This window comes from Staurois parvus, unplaced genomic scaffold (assembly GCF_062004578.1).
Source record: "Staurois parvus isolate SC_StPar_1 unplaced genomic scaffold, SC_StPar_1.0 ptg000916l, whole genome shotgun sequence".
Classification (NCBI taxonomy): Eukaryota; Metazoa; Chordata; class Amphibia; order Anura; family Ranidae; genus Staurois; species Staurois parvus.
Window position 1 is genome coordinate 359,122 of NW_028318712.1, and position 23,617 is coordinate 382,738.

Consider the following 23,617-nt stretch of genomic DNA (forward strand, 5'->3'; position numbering starts at 1 on the left):
TTATGACCTTCTGTACAGTAAGGTTAATAAGAGCCTAAGCTGGGCCACTCTAACAGTCTCCCCTCTGTCTGTAAACTCAGCTTCTTCTACTGCACCACACACCAGCTCCTCTCTAAACCAGCAAGGTTGGCTCAAGAGAAAAGATATCTCTCATTGCACAATATATTAATTAAAAGACAGATTTATTTAACCACTTCCCTCCCGGCCAATAGCCGAATGGCAGCCGGGAAAACGCTCTAGATTTCCGGGTGGATGCCATTTGGCGTCCTCCCGCACATGCGCAGTTTTCGCACTTGCAGAGCCGCGCAGCAGCGCGATCAGTCACCGGCCGTGTACCTCGGACACGGCCGATGACAGATCTGAGTACCGGCCCCCATTGCCGGTACCATGTGACCTGCTGTGACCAATCATTCATGCCATCCATTGTATACTAGTGTCTAGCTGTGAATGGTCACAGCGATCACATGCACATGTCATGTGATTAGCTGTGGCCAAATCACAGCTAAGCACAAAAAAAAAAAAAAAAAAAAAAAAAAAAAAGCCTACATGAATCGATGTCATTCAGGTAAATGCTTGCTTATAGCAAAGTAATTCTTTGCTATAAGCAAATTGTGTAAAAAAAAAAGTACTGATCACTTCCCCAAAGTAGTACAATGTTACTATGGCAAAATTGTACTACTTTGGACATAGTGAAATATGAAAAAAAATCTTGAAAAAAAAAATTAATAAAAAATTAAAAATAATAAAAAAAATAAAAAATTCTTTTTTTTTTAAATGTATATATTTTTTATTTTTTCATACTGTCACTAGTCAGTGTCCCTGATCACCGCCATGTCAGTTATATGATGACGCTGTACTGCACTGGTGACAGTATGTAAAAATAAAATTGTGAAAATAATTTTTTGCATTTTCTCATTTTCCGAAAAATTATGACAAAAAAAATACAACTTCAAAAAACTCGCCATGCCTCTTATGAAGTATGTCGGACTGTCTACTATGCAAAAAGGGGTCATTTGGGGGATATCTGTACTGTTCTGACATTCTTGGACCTCAAGAAATTAGATTGGCTGTCAGTACTTCAGGATTGATCAATATTCAGATCTATACCATAATTTGTGAACTCCATAATTTCCTACAAACTAAAAAATACATCCTAATTTGGGTTATTTTCACCAAAAACATACAGCAGAATACATCTCGGCCTAAATTCATGAAGAACAATTATTTATTTGCAAACTTTTATAACAGAAACAAAGAAAAATTCAAATTTCAAAATTTTCGGTCTTTTTTTGTTAATTTAGCTAAAAATAAAAACTCCAGCAGTGATTAAATACCACCAAAAGAAAGCTCTAGTTGTGTGAAGAAAATGATAAAATTTTAGTTTGGGTACAATGTTCTATGACCGCGCAATTGTCATTCAAAGTGTGAGAGCGCTGAAACCTGAAAAATGGCCTGGGCAGGAAGGGAGAAAATTTTCCGGTATTGAAATGGTTAAAAGACAGATAAAAGCACTCACAAACAATGTGCACTGCATCCCATTGCTCTCAGATATATTGCCTCCTTTAAAGTTTTATTGCCCCCTTAAGGAATACATAGACATCAGTACATTTGAAAAAAAAAAAAACCTCACTTCTGGTAATGACCTCGGGATGATAACATCATACGGCCACACTGCTGATGCGTTCCTTCGCTTAACTGTGACTTTTTCAAAGGAAGAAGGCCATGATGCTGTTTCTGGCCTTTCCCTAGATTAATGATGCTGCTGTCCAAAGGTGTTTCTGTTGCTCCTCCATCTAGAGTGGAGACATCCTAACACAGAGAGTGTGTTACTGGCCAGATCATCTAATACAGGAAATGCTAAGCTACAATATATTATTATTTAGAGGGATTAATATCACTTTAAGGTAAGCAACCTCAATGTGTCTGGGGGCAAAGTTATGTATATGATGGACTGCGAAAGCTGCAAGCCAGAGGACATGACTGAGTTTCAGGAAGAGATCCATCAGTTAGATAAAGTTCTTCAACGAATGCATTACTCTCAAGTTGGGGGCAACTTCATGAGGAAGACCACAAAGATAGGGTTCTGTTAAGCAACAATCCCTCATCTTTATTTTTTTATCATGTTGCCAAATTTGCCTGTCATAGGTGTGTATTTGATACTTCTGGGCATGCCTGTATTTTGCCTGGCCCCTACATTATTAATGTGTGATGTAGAGACTGGAGGGAGGAACCACCACAAGTTGCAGGATTTCAGGTAGTCAACACACCAAGAAGTGTTGGAGTCCAGCAGTACCAGAAGATCTTCAGCACAACAAAGTTTTAGGATACTGGAAAGGAAAGTATTCATCTGCTTCTTTCGAAGACTACTATAGATTTATTTTGTGCAGCTAACATCAGCTAGCATCAGTGTCACTTCCACTAATTTTTAGTTTATCTACTGTTCACCATTCTAATTTATGTATGAAAGATTCAGTATTATATTTTACACCAATAACTGGGGCATATATAAAACAAAATAATGCTGTTCAACAGTGATCATTTTCAGGGGGATTGTCATCTTGTGCATATTTAGAAAGAAAGCACACAGGATAAACAAGCAACAAAATCTGTTTAATGAAATGCTCCTCCTGCTGAAACCAGATAACTATGTCTACCTGGCACATATTTGGGATACATAAAATGGCATGATTGCATCTGTGAAACATTTTCACACCTCAGCTATGTGACCTTTCCCACCCCTTCCAATGGAGAGTAACAGGACAGAATGACAAGCTATATATCACATGCTTATGTCAATTAAAAGGATTTATTCCATATGGGAATAATCCAAACTCAAGAAAGTTGTGTTAGGAGTCAGCTCCTAACAATAGTCCTAATAATAGTGATATACTGATTAAAGCTCATAAGCTTTGATTTGTAAATTAAGTCAGTGGCAGTGCCAGCAAATCTCATTTACAGTATTTATGATGCCATTCCTAGACCATGTAATTAGACGCTTTTCACTAAGTTATTCACCATTTGGAACCCAAATACAGCATTTTATAGAGCCTGATATTTTTATTCCAGTGGGTGATTTATCAAACTATCCGTGCATAACTGACATGTTTGTTTTGAGGCAAAACCTGTTAAATATGCAATCTCAGTAGTAAAATTAGAATTAATGGCATATATATATATGATATAACTAATAATGGCATATTATATGCTAAACCCTTCTGTCACATGCATAAAAAGACGTGAAATTAAAGTAATGTATATGTAAGCCCATACCTGGTAAAGCAACTAATTCAGTTTATAACAGCAAAACATTTGTATGTATATATATATCCAAATCATTGGATTCAGGTGTTCCAATCACCTCCATGGCCACAGGTGTATAAAAGCAAGCACCTAGGCATGCAGACTGCTTCTACAAACATTTGTGAAAGAATGGGTCACTCTCAGGAGCTCAGTGTATTCAAGCGTGGTACAGTGATAGGTTGCCACCTGTGTAATAAGTTCATCCGTTCAATTTCCTTTCTACTAAATATTCCATGTACAACTGTTAGTGGTATTATAACAAAGTGGAAGCAACTGGAAACAACAGCAACTGAGCCACAATATGGTAGGCCAAGTAAAATGGGTCAGCGCATGCTGAAGCTCACAGTGTGCAGAAGACTCCAACTGTCTGCATAGTCAAGAGCTAAAGACCTCCAAACACTGTACGGTGTGTAGAGAGCTTCATGGCATGGATTTCCATGGCTGAGCAGCTGCATCCAAGCCTTACATCACATCAAATACTGTATATATACATATATATATATATATTATATACACATACACTATATTGCAAAGTATTGGGACGCCTGCCTTTACATGCACATGAACTTTAATGGCATCCCAGTCTTAATCTGTAGGATTCAATATTGGGTTGGCCCACACTTTGCAGCTATAACAGCTTCAACTCTTCTGGGAAGGCTGTCCATAAGGTTTAGGTGTGCGTCTTCTTCCAGTTCTTCCAGAAGCACAATTCTTCCAGAAGCACATTTGTGAGGTCAGGCACTGATGTCAGACGAGAACGCCTGGCTCGCAGTCTTCATGCCTAGGTGCTTGATTTAATACACCTGAATCCATTGATTTGGAGGGGTGTCCCAATACTTTTGGCAATATAGCGTGTGTGTGTGTGTGTGTGTATATATATATATATATATATATATATATATATATATATATATATATACATTTTTTTCTTTTTTGGAGGGGTTGGAGGAGACTGCAAGGAGGTGTGTCAGCAGGAGGCAGAGAAAGAGCAATACACTGATCTTCCCAGTGAAGAGCAGTGCGGGGAAGAGGTGGGGGGTCAGTATGTCAGTACATGTCTGATCATTGGAGGACAGGCAGGTTGGGCTCCCTGCACAGTTAGAAAACTTACCATGCTGGGATGGATGTGCTTCCTAGCCTAGCATACTCAGTTTGAAATAGGAAGGCAGGGTGACTGGCAAATCAACAGGTATTTCACACAAAGAAAGAAAAACAAAGAAAAACACCTTTTAAACCAAGCACATGATACAATATACACGTAACAGGAATACATTTTAAAGATTAAAGTGGAACTTTCTCCCCTTTTTATTAAAATTACATCAGCATACAGCTCTGTATGCTAATATGAAATAATCTTGCATTCATTAGTTAAACTAACATTTTTTGATTTTACTATTATTATGTTTTTCCACTTGCTGGAATTGGTGCCTGGTTGAATGAGGCACTGGTGATGCAACCCGGGCCTCACAGCAGCCTTCTGGGAAGTTCCTGTCACATGTTCCAGGAGGTAGACCCCGTATTCTAGCCAGAGGTCCAGGAAGCAAAGGGAGATAAATTCATCTGCCCTTAGGCTAAGTTTACATCTAGGTTGGTGTGGGACTGTGTGTAAATCATACATATTTCCTCACCCTCAACAAAAATGTGCTGCTGTTTAGCAGATGCGCAGGATTGCCATTATTTCCTAACGGCACCCTCACGCATTGGGAACCGTGCCGCATTTTTCCATGCATTGAAATACATAGTACCATGCAGTTTCTGAGCAACCGGCATTTTAGAACAGGTTACAGCTGCCCATTCAAATAAAAGGACTACTGTGCCTGTGCAAACGCAGGGAGACTGCATTAGTGTGAACCTAGCCTTAGTGAAAATGGTAACGATATAGAGAATGGAAAAGAAAATCAAGATGCTCAAAGAATAAAAAGTCTGCAATTATCTAGAAGTATCTATTTGTAGATTAACATTACTGAACATTTCTAAAGGTGAATTTGTTGTAATTTTTACAATGGGATAAAGTCCCTCTTTAAAGACATAGTAAACCTTTACCAAAAAACTGCCTACACAGGTAAAGGGCACCTGTACATAAAAACAAATTGTACAGCTTTGACCTAAGTTGAATAACGCCTTTGCTATAGGGTGTAGGCCATTTAAGTACCTCCTAAAGCCTGACTGAAAAACTCCCAGAGATTGCAACATCCATCCTGCTTTGTTGCCTGGATGTTGATAGGAGACTCCTAGCTCTTACTGTTCAGCTCTATCATCACAGGAATGAGCGCAGAGCTCAGGGGAGTGAAAGCACATGTAAGGGGAGTGAAGGTGCACGTGAGGGGGGTTTGAATTAGAGAAAGAGCTTATCTAAATGGTTGCTTTGGGGCAGATAGACTGTCTGAATTCCATACCCTAGGCTCCTTTATATTGGGTTGGTTGCGACCTTTTCTATAGCTTGTTCATTAATTTGGTGTGGGGATGTATTTGATGCCTTCGAATGCCATTGTGCTCTTGCTGGGTGCCCAATGCATCCCTGTACCTTTGGAGTGGGCTCCCTCCAGGCATACTTGCCTTTAATTCATCCACTGCTATGTGTGCTCAACCTGCAAACTCTCAAAACTATAGAGTTAGGACCGCAGTATATAGAGGAGCCTTGATGTGGGCACTGTGGCTTCCACATATATATTTCAAATGTGTGCAACAAAACCCTATGTTTTAAAGTAAATTGTTGGACAGGGTCAGTTTGGTTTGTTTGCAGGCTAGCTGGTGAGTGTGCTGGGAAATTTTTGTTTGTGATCTGAATTCCATACCTTCTGCAGCAAGCAGAGCTCATCACAAATGGGTTTATTTATTAAAGACAAATAGACTGTTCATTTTGCAAGGGAAGTTGCACTTTGCAAGAGAATTGCAAAGAGCTAAGAGCAGTATGGTTCTGGTTTGCATAGCAATCTATCAGAAATCTTTAAGTTGTTTAGTGAATTTAGAAAATTGAAAGCAACAAAAACCATCCATTTTAGGATGAAATATCAGTGGATTGGATTTTCTCAACCAATTTCTACTGTTCTCTTGAGAAAAGGTGGGACCTTGCATATGGAAATGTACACTCATTCTATAGGAGTGTGACACAGTAATTATAAAAAATGATTGTTTCATCATGTCATTCTGTATTTCATTCTCTTAGGTTTTTTCTTTTGTTTATTTAAATAGGTTTCTTCTGGATTACACATATGAAGAAGAATAGTCTTATGGGTTGATTTACAAATGTTAATTTGTTTACTTTGCAAGAATTCAACTTTTGCAAGGGAATTTTCCTTTAGCTCAGTGAGGCGAAGATCTGCTGACTTCCTTCATTTGATCATGTTAAAAAAAATGCTCTTTTTTCTTTATTTTCCTTGTGTGTGATTTGGGCAAAGTGAAATTTCACTGAATTCACTGAGCCCTGGGGATAATTTCCTTGTAGGTGAAGAGCCTATTTACCTTTGGAAATTTAACCCTAAAAAGTGAAAAGATTAACAAATCCAAACACTTTACAAATATGCAGTAATTATCAGTTTAAAGTATAAATGTACATTACATAAACGTAGAATATTATTAATATTACTACCTATTTTCATAATTTATACAAGGTAGTTTACATTTACCAAAACAGTAGCCAGTTATACAGCTCAGTCCCAGCCAAAATGTTTTAGAGTGAGTAGGAAAGGATTAGAGTCTGTTTGAGGATTTTATAGTGATACAGTATGTCTCCATTAGTACAAGAGATGGGAAATCCCTCTAATAGAAGGAAATTTAGGAGTATATTTATAAAATGGTGAATGTGACTTTCACCAAACATTTACTGGCATTGAATCAATCACTGTCATTTAAAACTCAAGCACCAGAAAGATCTTGAGCAAATGTTTGGTGAATGTCAGGTTTACTGCTTTATAAATATACCCCAAAGTTTGTCTAAAGCCAAAGGGGTTGGCAAGTATTATCCTAAAATTGGCGAGTGCAAAATCTGGTGCAGCTGCGCATGGTAGCCAATAAGCTTCTAACTTCAGTTTGCTCAATTAAGCTTTGACTAAAAAAACCTGGAAACTGGTTTCTGTGCACAGCTGCACCAGATTTTGCACTCTCAAGTTTTAGTAAATCAATCCCCCAAATCTTTTTTTTTAGTTTTGGGTAGAGTATGAATGGGATAGAAAGCCTGTTAAGTTTTAATGCTGTCTGTATCCTGCTGGCATGATTTAAATCTCTATAATGAAAATTGTAACTAGAGCTAAAACCAATCCAAAATCCAAAGTCATTACCTGATATCAGAACAGTAATAAAGAGGAAGTCTTACAATGGGAACTCTTGCTGTAGTGACAACTGTCTGAGAAGTCATTACCTGACATCAGAACAGTAATAAAGAGGAAGTCTTACAATGGGAACTCTTGCTGTAGTGACAACTGTCTGAGAAGACTTCCTTTACTTTAGAGAGATTTTTTCTCACTTACTGCTATGTTTACAGGACAGGAAATAAAGTGAAACTTCCCCAATGGGTTGCAGACAGCAAAAAACCCATCATGGGTTTTAACCCTTACCTACATTATCCACAACTAGGAAAAACTGAATTATTGACTTATCATAAAATCTTTTTTCTTGGAGTTCATTAAAGGACACAGTGTCAGAAGAAATTTTGAGACAACTGGGTTATACTGTTGCCTACAGGAGAATTGCACAGTGGCAAACAAAAGAGTTGTTACTCAGCCAGGTATAATCCCTCACACTCCTTTCATGCTACAGCTTTGTACAAAGGCAGTAGTCGGAGTATTCATAGGACAAATCATGGGACCTGTGTCCCTAATGGACTCCAAGAAAAGGATTTTACTGTAGATCAAAATATCTGTTTTCTTTATCATTCAATAAGGGTCATAAGAAATTCTGAGAGGACTGGCACATTCCAAAGCAGTCCAAACACAGCAAAAACAATGCTAACAGGCCCATAAACAACAGGGTAAACTTGGGACTAATTGCAGCTCAAAAAGCCAAATGAAGGTTCCTATATCTGAAACTGGTATCAGATGGTTAAAAACCTTATAAATCTGGGGGAGCAGAGGCCTGAGGCCTTACTGACCTAGTGCAGTGTACCTTGCCACAAAATTGTGAAACCTTGTCTTTAAAGCAAGATTAAAGCTTTATTTTTTTTTAATTAAAATAACAGACATGTTATCCAAAATCAACCAATTGTACCCAAGCGCAATCACCCATAAACTATCACCAATCAGTGCATAAAATAATTTTTTTACTGCTGCGCACTCTCCTGTGTTCCCACAAGTAGAGACCTGAATGTATGTAAAACAGTGGCACACATTTAGCACATAGTACTGTGTAGCACTGTTTTTACGTACATTCAACAAACATGTTATACTTACCTGCTCTGTGCAGTGGTGTTACACAGAGCAGCCCCAATCTTCTTCTTCTGGGGTCCTTTGCTGGCACTCCTGGCCCCTCCTCTTAGATAGGTGCCTCCATGGAAAGTCGCTTTTCATAGGAACACCCATGCGGGCTGGCTCCTGAGCTGCCCTTTCTGCGTCCATTGACACAGAGCGGGTGGCTCTGCCCTGCCCCCCTGGCCTCAGCACAGCATTTGATTGACAGCAGCAGGAGCCAATGGCTCCCACTGCTGTCACTTTCCCCAGGGAGGAGGGAGACAGTGGTGAGAGCCGCTGCTTTCATGCACATCGCAGGATCAGATCGGGCTTAGGTAAGAATAAGGGGGCTGGGGGGGATTGTGCAGTACACAAGAGTTTTCAGCTTAATGCATAGAATGTATTAAGGTGAAAAACCTTAAGGCTTTAGGACCACTTTAAGCCTATATGCTTGAATGTTGCGCTGCCTAAGCCTAGGAAATGGTGGAACAAGAGGCAGTCTGTTACTTACTGACTTACTGGGGCCCTCAGGAATGATGATGGGTCGCTCAGTAAAGAAGACATGGCTGAGAGAAAGGCTGAAACAGCTTATACTACATCCAAACTGTGGGTATAGGATAACTTGTTTTTTTTGTTTTGTTTTGTTGTTTTTTTAATGGTTAAATTGGACAAAGTTTTGTCTTTTTTCATCCAGACTAACTATGTAACTATGTAACAAACAATAGAAGGCAAATTCCTTGGGATTAACTGCAGCAAGACAGAAAGAGTGAAGTACGATGCCCTAGTTAAGGTGAAGGCAGGAAAAAATAAAAGAGGCCACGGGTCTCAAGACTTTATCTTTATGTAAAACAAAAAATGGTTCTCTACAGGAGACTTAAAAATTCACCTAACAGGCGTGATGGTATAAAAAGTAAGTGTTGACATAGGAATATCTCTATCTAAAAGGCTCAAAAGATTTTAAAGCCAGGTTGAGATTTGACGGAGTACAGGTGAACATTTACCAGCAACATCCTTTTCAAAGGCTGCCTCAAGAAGACCACCATTACACCCAGAACCTTCATGCAAATGCAGAGAGTTGGATGTTTCCTGACTGCAAAGTCCAGGAGTTCGGAGTTTGTCTTGCAAAAGAAAAAACCCTGAGCAGTATCTAGAAAGAGACCTATTGTAGATACTCTAAGCTATGAGTCAGTTCCAGCATTTATTTCTTCAATATCAGGATCCAATCAAACTTTTTTTATGGCTGAACATTCTTTTGGACATTGAGTGAGAGGGTCTGAGCTGACTGTTCTCTCAGCATGAGGTTGTCCAGATATCCAATGACAGGAATGCCTTACAAATGCAGCACAGCAAGCATAGCTGCTAGCACCATAGTAAAAACTCAAGATGCAGTGGACAGACCAAAAGAAAGGGCAAGAAACTGGTAGCATTGTGTGTTCACAGTAAAACATGGGTATCTTTGATGAGCCTGAAAGATGGGGACATGTAAGTAGACATCCTTGATGATGAATTACATGCAGAATTTATGCACTTGTATGAAGACATTGAGTGCTTTAAGATCCAGAATGGGGAATATACCTCATTTGACTATGAATAAGTTGGCATAGAAACACTGAATCCTTTCCTTTTCTGGAAAAATAGCACTGACTCCTTGAGAGAGCAATTGTGCCACAGCAGCGTGGAGGTCTATTAGTCTGTGCAGAGATATTGGCAAGTTGGACAATGTAAAGTGAGGCAGAGACTGAATTCAATCTTATTGCTCCTAGACACCACCTCCCCCACTCATGCATTGGGGATGCTTTCATTTCACATAGTCGGAAAGGCTAACAGATGTTCCTCCACTTTGAGACTTGGGGGCCTCCCCTCATTGTGAGAAGGACTTGCTTGCAGATTTGGAAGTCCAAGGTTTGTGATGCATATGTAGGCACAGGAGACTTATTCTGAATATGAGACATATGATATCCACAAGTGCATAAACACAGTAGTGAAGGGCAGCAGGCATGAGTTCTAATTGTTTTAAAACTGAAGGATCAGCTAGAATCGACCCAGGTGCATTGGTCATTCCTTTGGTCCATAGCCCCAAGGTCTGGCAAACAGACATGACAACAATGGCAGATAGCAAACCAAGGCCTGTTGGTAAAAGCAAGAACTTGGAAAGGGTTTTCAGTTTCTTGTTCACTGGATCCTTATACACTGGGATGTTCTCCATGGTCAGTGGTTTATTTAGGCAAGGAATGTTAAGATCACAATGAGAACAGCTCACTTAATAAATGCCTCTTCAATAGGGTATTGTTCATCAAAATGCCTAGGAGGTGTAAATAACCTGTCAGGAGTAGACTAGTTATCATACAAAACAGTTTTCAGTAACAAGTTTACCGGGAAAGTTTTGACAGGTTGAGGACACTTAAGGAAGCTCAGACTGGTAAACTTAGAGAATTCATGCACAGGTTGGCCTATGCTCAAACATGTATGCACCTCATAAGTAAGAAACAAAATGGTATCTTTAAGGCTAAGAGTTATGTCAACATGCTGAACTTCCTCAGGCACAAAATCATCCAGAAAGGATAAGTTACATTCTTCATCATCCCCAGCTGAAGGTGGAGAAGAAGCTGCAGGCAAATCTGAGACAGACTCAGGAGGAGAAGGTGTAGAATTACACATACTTCCCCTGCGTTCTGCGTTCTCAGCTATCATGATAGCGATTTTCGTAATATTATCTGACAAAGTTGCAGAAAATTCCTCTCTGGATAATGCAGATGAGAAAGCCACACCTGATACAATAAGAGAAGATTCTGAGATGCTCATGGACTGAAGCAGTGGATGGATCATGAACTACAAAGACCCACAGGACCACTTCCCTTTAACTTATGATTTAACAGAGAAGGTCTAATGGCCATCTGTGACTGAGTCATTGTAAACTGCAGCAAGAAGAACTGTTTTGGAGGCTCTTTCTGTGAGTGCTGTGATGGTGAGGTATCCTACGCTGAGGAGAAGGAAGGCAGTATATTGGCAATGCAACACAGCATAGGGTAAAAGGCTTAAGTGGCACATACAAATAGAGCAGTGAGCAGATGCATGATAGCTCTGAGTCAGAGCAGGCTGAATGATTGTGACATCGGCCTAAGTTTCTGCAAACAAAATCCACTGTGCATGTACCTGACAGCCACAAATTAGAACAGGCTGGGTGCCTGTACCTTGAAAGTGATGCAATAAACCTAACAGAGGACTGAAAAATTGCAGCCATACTGCCAAAGATCATCTTCAATACATAAAAAAGTGTCACAGCACTAATCTCCAGAGAGTTAACCCACAAGGGGAGATGTAGGAAATGAACAACTCATACCAAATTCCAAAAAGTGGAACAAGCCCCAATAACTTTCTGCAGGTACTGGAGAATGTCAATACAGGACTCAGGGAAGCATGTAACATTCCATAAGTATTTGAACATCAGGTAGGCATTCTTCCAAGGGAGTCTTTAAGGAAAAGATAACACCAGCAGGTGTATCACAGCTCTGGACCTGTAAAATGATCAGTGGCTAACTTGCACAGGACACTAGGCGCCTGAAGAGTGCCATAAGCAGAGCCCAGAGTCCAAAGGCTACATTACAGTAAGGCCCTCCATCTTCATTAGGGTGGGGTCCAGGTACAGCCTCCATGGCAGTGCCTAGGATCAGACGATTGAAGAATAAATATCTTGATAAAAAAAAGAAAAAACGTTAAGTAACATGGGTTTATTTTCCCTAAGGAGAAAATACATCCATTCTTCTAGAACACAAGGGAGAAACGTAGGAACGATGGGAGTGGGAAGGGTTATAACTGGCTGAATAACAGTTTTTTGTCCATTTCTCCTGTAGACAGCAATATAATCAGTTGTCTCTGAATTCCTTCTCACCCTGTATCCTTTAATAAACAATAAAGACAAAGTTTTGGCCTTAGATATACTTTAGGGCTCCATTCACACCTATGCAGGTGCCACTGTGTGCTCGCAATTTTGTATGTCACGTTTAGAGCAGGCACTCTTTGTTAAAGTGCATGTTGTCATTAAGACTTATTGGCACTACTGTGTCTCCGAACAGGGATGCATTTTTTTGTGTATTGCAAGGATGTACATGATTTTGTACATGTTCCAGCAAAAAAAATAAATGTGAACATAGCCTAAGTTGATGGGACATTTTCGACACCCAAGTAGAATGGGTGGAGATTGACTGGATATAGAAGTGCTCAGGATAAGGCCTTTGTGTTTCGGAGAATGTTTAGGTGGAGTTTCTCCTTCAAAACACAGATACTCAACTCTCAGTAAATTACCTTTTGAAAGTAATAGCAAGCACCTCCAACTCTGTGCACATATCATGTGTTATGTTCTAGAGCACCCAGGGAGTCTTACACCTTGGGAAATATCTAATGCAAATACAGACCTCAGCAAGAAGGCCACTACTTTCACATACACTCTTCTGCTTCCAGCTTCCAAGCTAAAGAGAGAAAACCCCAGGTTTCACAGGAGACTGTGAAAGATAACTATTGATATATGCAGGGTCCTGGAGGAGCCTACTATTGCATTGCACAGACAATATAGTAAGACTATAATCAGTACACATATATATATTTATACACAGAGCATAATACAACTTTTTTTTGCAGTAAATCAACCTTGCTATAATTTTTTAAATGTATTAATAGACAGTTTTGGATGCTGGCCTAAGAAATAAATATGATTACAAAAAGCATTGAAATACAAAAACGCAACAGGCAAGTCCACCTAAAACTGATATTTCCATTTTTTGGGTTATGTAGGAGAATTACACCTTTTGACAGTTTATTATGTCTTCTAAGGGCTTTGGTGGCAAGATCTTCCACTTATTTTATCTTATGAAAAATGCAACAGCAGGGGTAAATATACCTCTAGTGAACAGGAATAACCCAAATGCTATAAAATGAAGGTGGGAGGGAACAGAACTAGAAACTGTGGTGGAAAGGACTCACCACTAGATTCCCAAATATCTCTTTTGGATGGTCTGGCATGTTAACCTTAGTTCTACATTGCAAGCAGCATAGCCGTTGCAGCATTGGCACATTTTCACTGATGTCTAACTTTCCCAAGATTGGCATATGAATGACGTTACTGATTGTGATAAAATTGATGAGAGAGAGAGAGAGATTATTTATTTATTATTTATTTTGAACTATTTCCATGTTTAGTGCATTATGTAGATATGCTACTGTCAATATGAAACGTCTTGTTGTATCCTCTATAATACAATAGTATTTTAATATAGGAAGCATACAGTAGGTGTGCAGACATGCCATGTCAAGTGCAGAAACCTCACTGCAGGAGTCTCCAAAAGTTAAACAAATCCTTTACATGATTTAATGCAAAAAAAAACCAAAAAAAACTGCAGTGTTTTAAAAAAGTTTTGGTTAGACTGATACAATAAGTGTACCTGACTATTTCCTACACAATTCAACATTCTATTAATATTCAGTACCATGTACTTTTGTACTAACTGAAATGTTTGAAAGTTTGTTAAATTACGATTCTACTTAAAAATGATCTTAACTTTGCTAGAAACTAACTTAAATGTAGTTATAGTTTAAAACATCAAACATCCTTTTAATAAATAAGTTTTTAAGTGATGGCAATAAGGTATTTTTGAATTGTACAGCACATTACAAATGGTAATGTCTACTATAAGCTAAAGTGCTACTTTAACATGTCCTTAAGTTTGAGACAGCGGGTCACCTTCCAATGCATGTAAATTGAGAGCAACTTGATTGATTCAGTTACATGGAATATAACACTACAGAGCCTTTGTCATTTGATTAAAAACCCACTTCAGTGCATGATTACATTTTCTTCTCACTGACATCAACCATGGCAAGACTAGTCAAATGCATTGACTTTAACAATAGGAAATTTGCCCTAAAACTCAAAACAATTTGAAGTTGTTCAAAATGTTCTCAAGTACAATTGAATTACTGACTTCTGTGTAAAATATTGTTTATTGAACTGGTCTGTGAAAAACTGGAAGACGTCCCACCTTTGACATAAAAGTCTCTGTTTTGTGCTATCCCAAACATTTATGACACATGCAGATAAAGTGTCCTGGCTGATGTCACCAGAGATTTGATAACTATCCTTGTCTCTATATCTGTATGTTGAAGTCATAACCCAACCATAAAGTCTCTGCTATGCCACCTGATCACCCTTCTCATACATTTCACATTGTGATGACACCTTCTGCTGAAAATGTCTCCAGCCTATAAGGCATTATCCCTCCCAGAGTTATTACAAGGGACCAGCTGCTCACTAAGCCACAGATGCAGAGCTCCCTTCTCCCACCCTTCTGTCCCCTCCCTTGTAAGGATCACCTTGCAGCTCTCCAACCAACAAATGGGCTGGACTGATACTGAAAAACAATCTGTCACTCTTGCTGAGCCCACTCCTTCCAAAAAAAGCATCAGAGGAACATCCTGAGCCAGGCTAAGGACAGGGGGGAGAGCTGCAATGTGTGGGGTTGGGGGGATGTGTTGTAGGCACCTGTTCAGCCTCCAGCTGATACAACTGTTGAGCAGACAGAACAGTCATTCTGAAATATTCTTTAGTGCTGGGTTAAATATAAAAGCTTTTGTTCCTCTTTGCAATCCCAATTCAATGGTTACGATGGATTTTCTTGCTTAGAAAGGTTCAGTTGTGGCCCAAGCAGCCAAAGTGTTTTTTGGATATTCAACTTATATATAATATATTTTAAACAGGTTTATAGAATGATAGGACATCTTATGTTACCTTTCTCTGCTGCTTTTCCCATGCAGGGTCTAAGAGTAGGTCCCTATCCCAGTCATCTTCCTGTTGCATGTAATCTTCTTCATTGTACGAGTTGGTATACTGCAGATGCGGATCAATGGCAGTCATCTTTGCTTTCTCCCTTTAACTTGGCTCACTTCTATGTTACTCTGCAAGTTTGCTTGGTTTGTTCTTAATGGCTCCTGCAGCCCCTGGCCAGCAGGTAATAGCTTCTTTAACCTTAATTGCAGTGGTATGTATTTGGGAGATCTAGCCAGGAATCCCCTCTTCAAGCTTCTTGCTTCCTCCGTCCAGCCTGCTGTCCCTGGTCAAAAATGATACACGTGACCTAGTCTCCATAAGTACCATCAGCTGGGCACCATGTGGTCTGTTAACCACCCATAAATGGTGAGTGGGTGGTCTAACAAAACTCCTCCTAGCCAGTCTGCCCTATGAGTTCAGACTTCATAAGAGTTTGAACAAAAGTCTTTTTATAGACTTATAACACTTTTATGTACCCTGTCACATTTGTAATCCTAATTTTTGAAAGTCTGTATAACCTAGTTCACTTCACAGCTGCAAGTTCCTATGATCTTTCATAGCTACTGTATGTGACATCCACCATGATATCACATATACAGAAATAGATTCCTCTCCCCGTCCTCCCTACCCATGGCATACACTTAAACTGCAAGCACTTTCAGTGTCCAAGAATAGTCTAGCAGTAAAACAAATACACCCTCTAAATAGCACGTATCTGACTTTGATAATACATTGAAGATTTTCTGCTTTTAAAATGGTTCAAACTGCCAGTGGACAGAATGCACTTTTTGTCTTAATACAAAACTGAAAAACACATTAGTAGGGAACAGCATAATGCTGGACTAAACACTAAGGCAGCAATACCAAGAAAGCACAAGAGAAAAAGTAAAAGTCGCAATTCAATACTTTCTGCAAATACCAACAATCTTGGATAACCATAGAGTTTGGGGATTCCCAAATTTTCCATCTTGCTTATTTGCAAACACAGACTGACAAATATTTTAAGGTGTATCTGAAGCCAAAACTTTTCATTGTAAGTTTTTTGTTACAGGCTGTTACATCCCATCAGATTTTTATTTCTACATCCCTGCTAAAGGAATGCACCATCTCTGTCTGTCTTGATAACCATTGTCACCAGGAGGTCATGAGAAATTTGCGCAATGAAACTTCAGTTCCATTGAAAACTTTGCAAAGGCTTCATCTCATTTTCTGTTGCCTCCAAGGCATAGAAAATTTTCAAACAGGACAGGCAACAGCATTTCCTTTCAAGCTCTATTTGTGGCAGGATCAAGAAAATATAACCATTCTCTTATTTTATCCAAAACTAACATGAAAAATGTTTGGTTATAGGTACACTTTAAATCATTGAAAAATAAATTATTGCCACTCTGGTGAGCCTCTTCTCTAGTCTCCTAACTGGGGGTGCAACCTTGAAGACCAGGTAGCAGGGCTACCAAAGGTTGAAACAAAGATTTAGGAAACTTTATAATATTTATCTAAAATAAAAAGGGGATGACACTGTTCCTCTGACAATTCTGGTTGCTGTCAAATAGATACGTTTCTTTCTTTAGGCATTGAAATAAAGTAAACTATGTTACATTTTTTACAATCCTATTTTTTTCTAAGCCACAAAATAGAGATTTTTTTTTTATTTAATTCACTGGAACAGCAGACAGCTTTATATATTTTTTTATTTTATCTACTCTTCTATCATCAAAGCCAGGGAAGCCTATGAGCAAACTCTCCTGACATTGTTACATTTTACAAGACCTAGAGTGCTCCTTTAAGACACTTACGATCTTCTAACAGTTTCTTCTGCTTTCCTGGCCTAGAATCTGTTGTAGCATCCTGGTTCATTGTGTCCTGGCAATGTTTCCCCAAGGTCAGGATAGAGCTCTTGTAGCTCTTAGGTGTATTCTCTCCATCTTTTATGGTTGTAGGAGAAAGCTAACATGCTACCATTTGCTCTTAAGGCAGAGCTCCAGTGTTCTTTTAAAGTAAAAAAATAAAAAAATTCCAGTTTGAGATCACAGGGAAATGCGATAGAGGGCTCTCTGCAGCATTCAAAGACCCACCCATCACTGAAGCAGATAAAGTAGACACAGTGTCATGCAACTGTACTGAAGATCCATGGAAAAGGTACAGACATTTATTTTTAGGGAGTAGAGATCTGAATTGGGATTAATGCCGAAACTGCAGTCAGGATTTAAAGTACCTACATTCATTATAAAGCTTCTATTAAAGTAGAACTACAGGCAAAACTTTTTTTTCATTGTGAATAGAGTAAGGGAAGGCCAGAACCCTTGTTGGTTTATTCATTGCCATATGGGACCCGTTAAGGAGAATTCCCTTCACTTCCTGTCCCATACCTTTGGGTATGGGGAAGTGAGGGGAAATCCCTGCAAATTAAGGGAATCCCTAGGGGACCCCCAGGTCACCAGAACTAGTATCCCCATTGGAAGATTTCCCCTCTGTTACTTTTCTGGTGAAAACCCAAAATTTTAGAATTTCTTTTACTTTCTTCACTTTTAATGATAATTGTAAACAGGACAAATAGAGAGGGGCACAGGCAGCAATAAAAACTGACAGGTGTTCAAATCCCTCCCCACTCTGTCCAAAACAAAAAAACGGTTTTGCTTTTAGTTGTACATTAAGATGATGACCAACATGCCCAACTTTTTATGAACAGTCGTTGACACCTCTGTACATTCATTTACCTTTAGATGGTCAAAGCCTTAATTCATTTATGCCTGTACATGTTTACCTTCATTTATTTTTAAATATAACCTCCTGTCTGCATTTTTAAGGTGACCGTGTCAGTGAGGGGAAAATGTTCCAAAAACAATAGCCCGTAAAAAAGGAGGTTCATACTTACCTCTCCGGCTTGTATATTAAGGTTCCATGCCTAGTGCTTATTTTGAGCATTTTTTTGTAATAGCGTTTAGGAGAAAAACGTGCTCAAAAACGTAAAACAGAAGGGTGTTTTTTTTCTTCCTCTAAACACTGAGCTAAAACATGCCTCTAGAGTACCTAATGTGCATGGATACAGAGGATAAAATTAGTTGATTATACAGGAAAAACACTAAAGTCATCTAGGAGCAGCATTTTTTTAAGGCAGTGAGCATGGAGCCTAAATCTTTACTCTCTTGAAGAGCCCTGTGCACTGCTACTATCTAACACTTCCACGTGTGTCGCATAGCATGTCTACCTTGGTCTCTGTGATTCCTTCTGCCAAATCCTACATCACTATTGTGCCCTATAGTAAGTAGACTGGGCAGGAAGAACCACAGAGAATAATGGGGGACACACTATGCAACACACCCAGAAGTGCCAGACAGTAACAACGCACAGGACTCTTCAAAAGAGAAGATTCCACTCATCACCCACCAGAGTTAAATATAAACTTACCTTCTATTAGAAGATGTTGTTGATATATTTTCCACTCCCTTCCCAACCTACTTTAGGCAGCTTTACCATTGATAATTTCTTCTTTTTGGTGATACATTGCAGGAACCTATATTAAACACTACTCATCTCCTCAATGGTCTCTTCCTTAACACCCTGAAGTGTTCCCTTATCCTGTCTATCACAATACCATAAGCATCATTTACCACTGACTACAATTTTCCCAGGCATCAACATTTGCTCTGAATTGTTTTTACTGTCGGATGAGGCCCATTCATTGCCACACCTGTATATGGTGATGAGTACATATTTTAAATGATTGGCATATGCCCAAAACTGACAGCTATGACATATGACATTTTTTTTTTTTATTTACCAGGCTGTCTAGGAAGATTTAGGAGTCTATTTATAAATGTTTTCACCCAAAATTTACACAACTTTCATCAAAGGTTTACACATTTTACTAATTGAAATTCATAAATAGACCCTTAACCTCTGAGAGCATACCAAAATGTAAACAATGCTGTACCGAGAGCGTACGCCTGTGCGCTCCTGGCACAATTACTGGCGGGTAACAGAAAGCTCCCAATCACGACTTGCGAACGTGAGCTTTCCGATTATGTGACCGCTGTGACAGCCAATTACAGCATCCACTTAACCGAAATGCCCGCCTCTGCCTCCCGGCATCTGAAACAGGAAGTGACTACAGCTGCTCTGTCCTAGTTTTCTATTATTTACCAGTGCATTCTGAGATAAATGACACAACACAAAGCTACTGCCATTGTGTAAACAAAACAGAGTGGAGTCCATTGTAATATTCATGGCAGGCATTGAAGGGCAATTATAAGGCTTTAAAAATGCTGAATAAAAGCTGCATAGACACAGAGTATTGACTTGTGTGAAGGAGCCCTAAGTGTGTTGTTCATCAAAACATCGTTGGAAGCTGGGTACAATATGACTAAATACTATCAGAAAAAATGTTTTTTGCTTTTATATTTGAAAGACAAAATATATGTGTGTTTGTTGAAAAACTTTGCCATAAATAACTCACTATATGGGAGGTATTTCTTGTCCAACAAAAGTTAGACAATAACGAATTCATTAAGAATATAAGAATCTTAAAGTGGTTTTAAACCTATTGAAGTGACTGGCCTCACGTGATACACAGACATGAAACAAATCCTCCTACATAAGTTGTACCTGTCTGTCTGCAGTCCTCTCTCTTCTACATCCTTTAAAGTACAGAGTTTAAAAGCTTGTCTAAGCTTTCAGAAATCAGAAAGTTACATTAAAGTTGCTGAAGTTGCACTCTGCAGATCTTAGTGAGGGGAGCTGAGAGCTGATTGGAGGGAAGGGACACACCCCCTTCACACAGCACACAGGAGCAGAGCTGATGCTGTCAATCACAGGCTGTGTGCTGGAGGGCCCTCCGCTGTCACCTTTTTATCTCTTGATGTCAAGAAAACTTGTCAAAAGTGACTCATACAGATATCAGAGGAACAAGGCAGCAGACTGAAATGAAACTTAGTGCTCTGGATTGACACAAGTATCCACTGTAGACCACGGGTAGACAACCTTAGAGTGGTGGAGATCTACCTGTACAACCTGGGAAAAATCAAAGATCAACGGACACAGTACCCTATTTTTAGGCCCTGTTCATACTTGGGTTTAGAAGTAATACGGGCAGAAAAGAGCATTTCAGCCCACGGTTTTGTAAGCACTTGAAAAACGCGCTAAAACACACAAGTTTGCAGTGTCATGATTTCCTAACGGTAGTCCAAAAGAGGGTAGCAGATGTGAGTCTGTGGCGTGCTTTTCTGGCGACAAAATGTACAACCCAAAATGCATTTGGTTTATTTTCAAAATTTGGTACATGAGCTTCTTTTAATGGGTTTTTGGAATGGAGGGAAGCCCATGAATGGTGCCACTCCAAAAACAAGCTAAAAAAGTGCAAAAAACACAACGCAGTAGCATTGCTCAAGTGTGAACGGGACCTTAAGGGAGCTACCCTAGAAAGGCCATACATAACAGACTTCACAGGGCAGAACACAGTGCAGATTTCAGACAGGGCTCTGAGGAAGAGTGAAGTCCTTGAAACGCGTCAACCTATTGGATGTCTACTCTCCCCATTGCGGACTGTTACTCAGCGCGGTGTTGACCCAGCTGTTCTTTTATGATGTGTCTTGACTTTATTCTCGTTTGTGAGTACAACACCTATTTTATTTCTTATTAAACATTTTTTATGGTAATGCACTAGGCCTGTGTGCCCTCTCTTTGTTCTTTCCTCATTCAGTATATTTGGATTCCCCCGGTCCATTTGAGGGCAGCAAGGTGTGCATGTTCCAGGACATTCTTAATGGGGTTGTAGCCTGCATCAAGTCCATCCCCAAGCGCAGGAGCATTTGTGTTCGCTGGTTCAGATTTTAGACAGTGGCTGCTAATATGTATAACCCAGAGTAGATCCTAACATGTTCCCTGTGCCCAGCTGCCAGTGTTCCCCTTTTATCTGCTCCTGCAGTATATTGCATCTTTTTTTTAGTTATCCTTTACTCTTCTCTAAAAAAATGGCCATTGGCTTACTTGCCTGTTCTGGTGCTCTGCTTTCCCTGTAATCTGCCACTCACATATATCATGAGCGTCTGTATGTGACCTAGAAAATAAGTGGGATGGATGTGAGGAGCAGGAGCCAGTGTAGCTAGTGTAGTCGCACAGCTGATTCTGCTGTGCAGAGAATTTCTGACAGCAGGTCAGCTCTGCAGGGATGCCCATTGCCCTCTCACAGAACATTGACCCAACTTGTTCTGATCCTGCTTTTTCCTTGCAGTGATTGGGTACCGTTTGGACTTCATGTGTGACCTGGCTTGTCTAGACTACACTTCTGCCTGGCCCTCCTATTATCAGACTCTGTTACTGCTGCTCTGACCTGCTCCTGCTACATACAGGGGGAAATTTAAGACTGGAGCAACCATAACCCGAAGCAGCTATGCATGGCAACCAATTGGTTTTTTATCTTTCATATCCAAAGCATAACCGTACAAGCTGAAACTAGATGATTGGTCACCATGCACAAGTGGTCCAATTTTAGAAAATTTCCCCCACAGTCTTAATGATGTTCTATTAACATCTGCAGCAGTGCATCACAAGCACCAGCAAGCCTTCTCTGTCTACAGACCTGCTCATGGTATCTGCTATTCATTACTGAACAATCTGAATATTTAGCACATCTGAACTGTTTCACTGTTACCTATTGTCCTGACATGTAGTACACAAGTGAGTGTTATAAAATAATGACAAGGTATAAATAATGAATCATAACCGGATGCTATAACTTGTGTAGGATAAAACAATTGGAAAATAAATAATAACCAGCAACAGAGGTGGTATGTCTTGCCCAATACAATTTGTGCAGTAATTGATTAGTGGGACAAAGGGCCCTATTCCCTGGACCAGTAGTTAGCACTGATGCAGTTCCATAGGGAGACACTAGATGTCCCCACAGGACCCTTGTACACTGGATTAAAACCCCTTCATAATTAGTCCTGCTCTATGGTTGCTAGACAGAGCTGTCTGCAACTCATGAGTGTTGTGGAAAGTATATATAAGGCCAAGTCAGTGGAGCCCCAGGGCAAAAAAGTGGGTACCCTCTAGTGCTGTGCAGTGGAACTGAGGATTTTAATACCCTGTAGGCTTTGGGTAGCAGAGTGTGTGTTCCCCCTTAGAAAGTAAGACTACCTTTTGGCACAGCTCCTCATTAGGAGGACTGGAGCTATTTCTGCTAGTGGTGTGGTGAAGGTCTTCTCATCTCTCATCTTGACTTGTCATAGCTAATTTCTCTTCTTTTCCTCATTAAAGGAACTGTTGTAGTTTGTTTGGAAATCCAGGGTTCTGGTTAGGCAAATCTGGTTCAAACACAAGGACCCTTGTGGGCCCCATGCTGTTTAACCACTGGCATTTCCTGGATTGCCCCAGTCAGTACAAAAAACAGTTAATGCACACTACACATGGTCCCATTACAATTACTATTTTTTTTATTTCAGCAGTCAACTAGCATTGGTGATTGCATCCTTGTCTATGCAGCCTAATACTTATAGAAAACAGCATTATACAAAGATGTTGGTATTAGTCAACCAAAAGCAACAGATGAAATACAAAAAAAGTGATCCTTATAGTAGTTTTTGAGGGTGGTCACTAAGCCTGAAGAGTTTAAGGCTGCGCATAGACTTAGATATGACAGATATAGAGCACTAGAAAAAAAAATCAAATACATGTTAAAACTGTTTTGGAGGTCAAATGATGCAGTTTTATCAGGGCTACAGACAAATGACTGCGCAACAACAGGATAGACATGAGGAGTTTAGGGTCAAATGGAGCCAGTGGGTTTTATATATGGACACATGGAATTAGGCTTATGACCTGTTTTGATTCGTTTTCAATTTTATTTATTCTGAGTTAAAGAATGGATATTAAGTATTGCTAATGAACAATTCTTATGAAAAAGCAATGTAAGTGTTCTCCCCTTCTTCCTTTTTTTTATATTCTTTTTTGGTGTATGCATTAATGTACAGGATTTGTATATGCTATTACTATATGTTTTTCAGCTAAGAAAGTTATAGCAATTTTAAAAAAGAGCACGTAAAAATTAGAGGAAGTTGTTTTATATAAATATACAGTACAAATATGTACATTGATTTTTTTCTGTGTATGAAAATGTTTA

General features: G+C 39.4%; 1 protein-coding gene across 1 annotated transcript in view; it reads right to left on the reverse strand.

Moving 5' to 3' along the window:
• Nucleotides 1–15,799, reverse strand: part of ACTN3 (actinin alpha 3) — an 89,021-nt gene extending 73,222 nt beyond the window's left edge. The window contains exon 1 of the mRNA XM_089656546.1: nt 15,460–15,799. Coding sequence (XP_089512672.1) covers nt 15,460–15,585 — 126 coding nt within the window. The 5' untranslated portion in view covers nt 15,586–15,799. The remainder of the gene's footprint in view (nt 1–15,459) is intronic.
• Nucleotides 15,800–23,617: the final 7,818 nt, after the last annotated feature.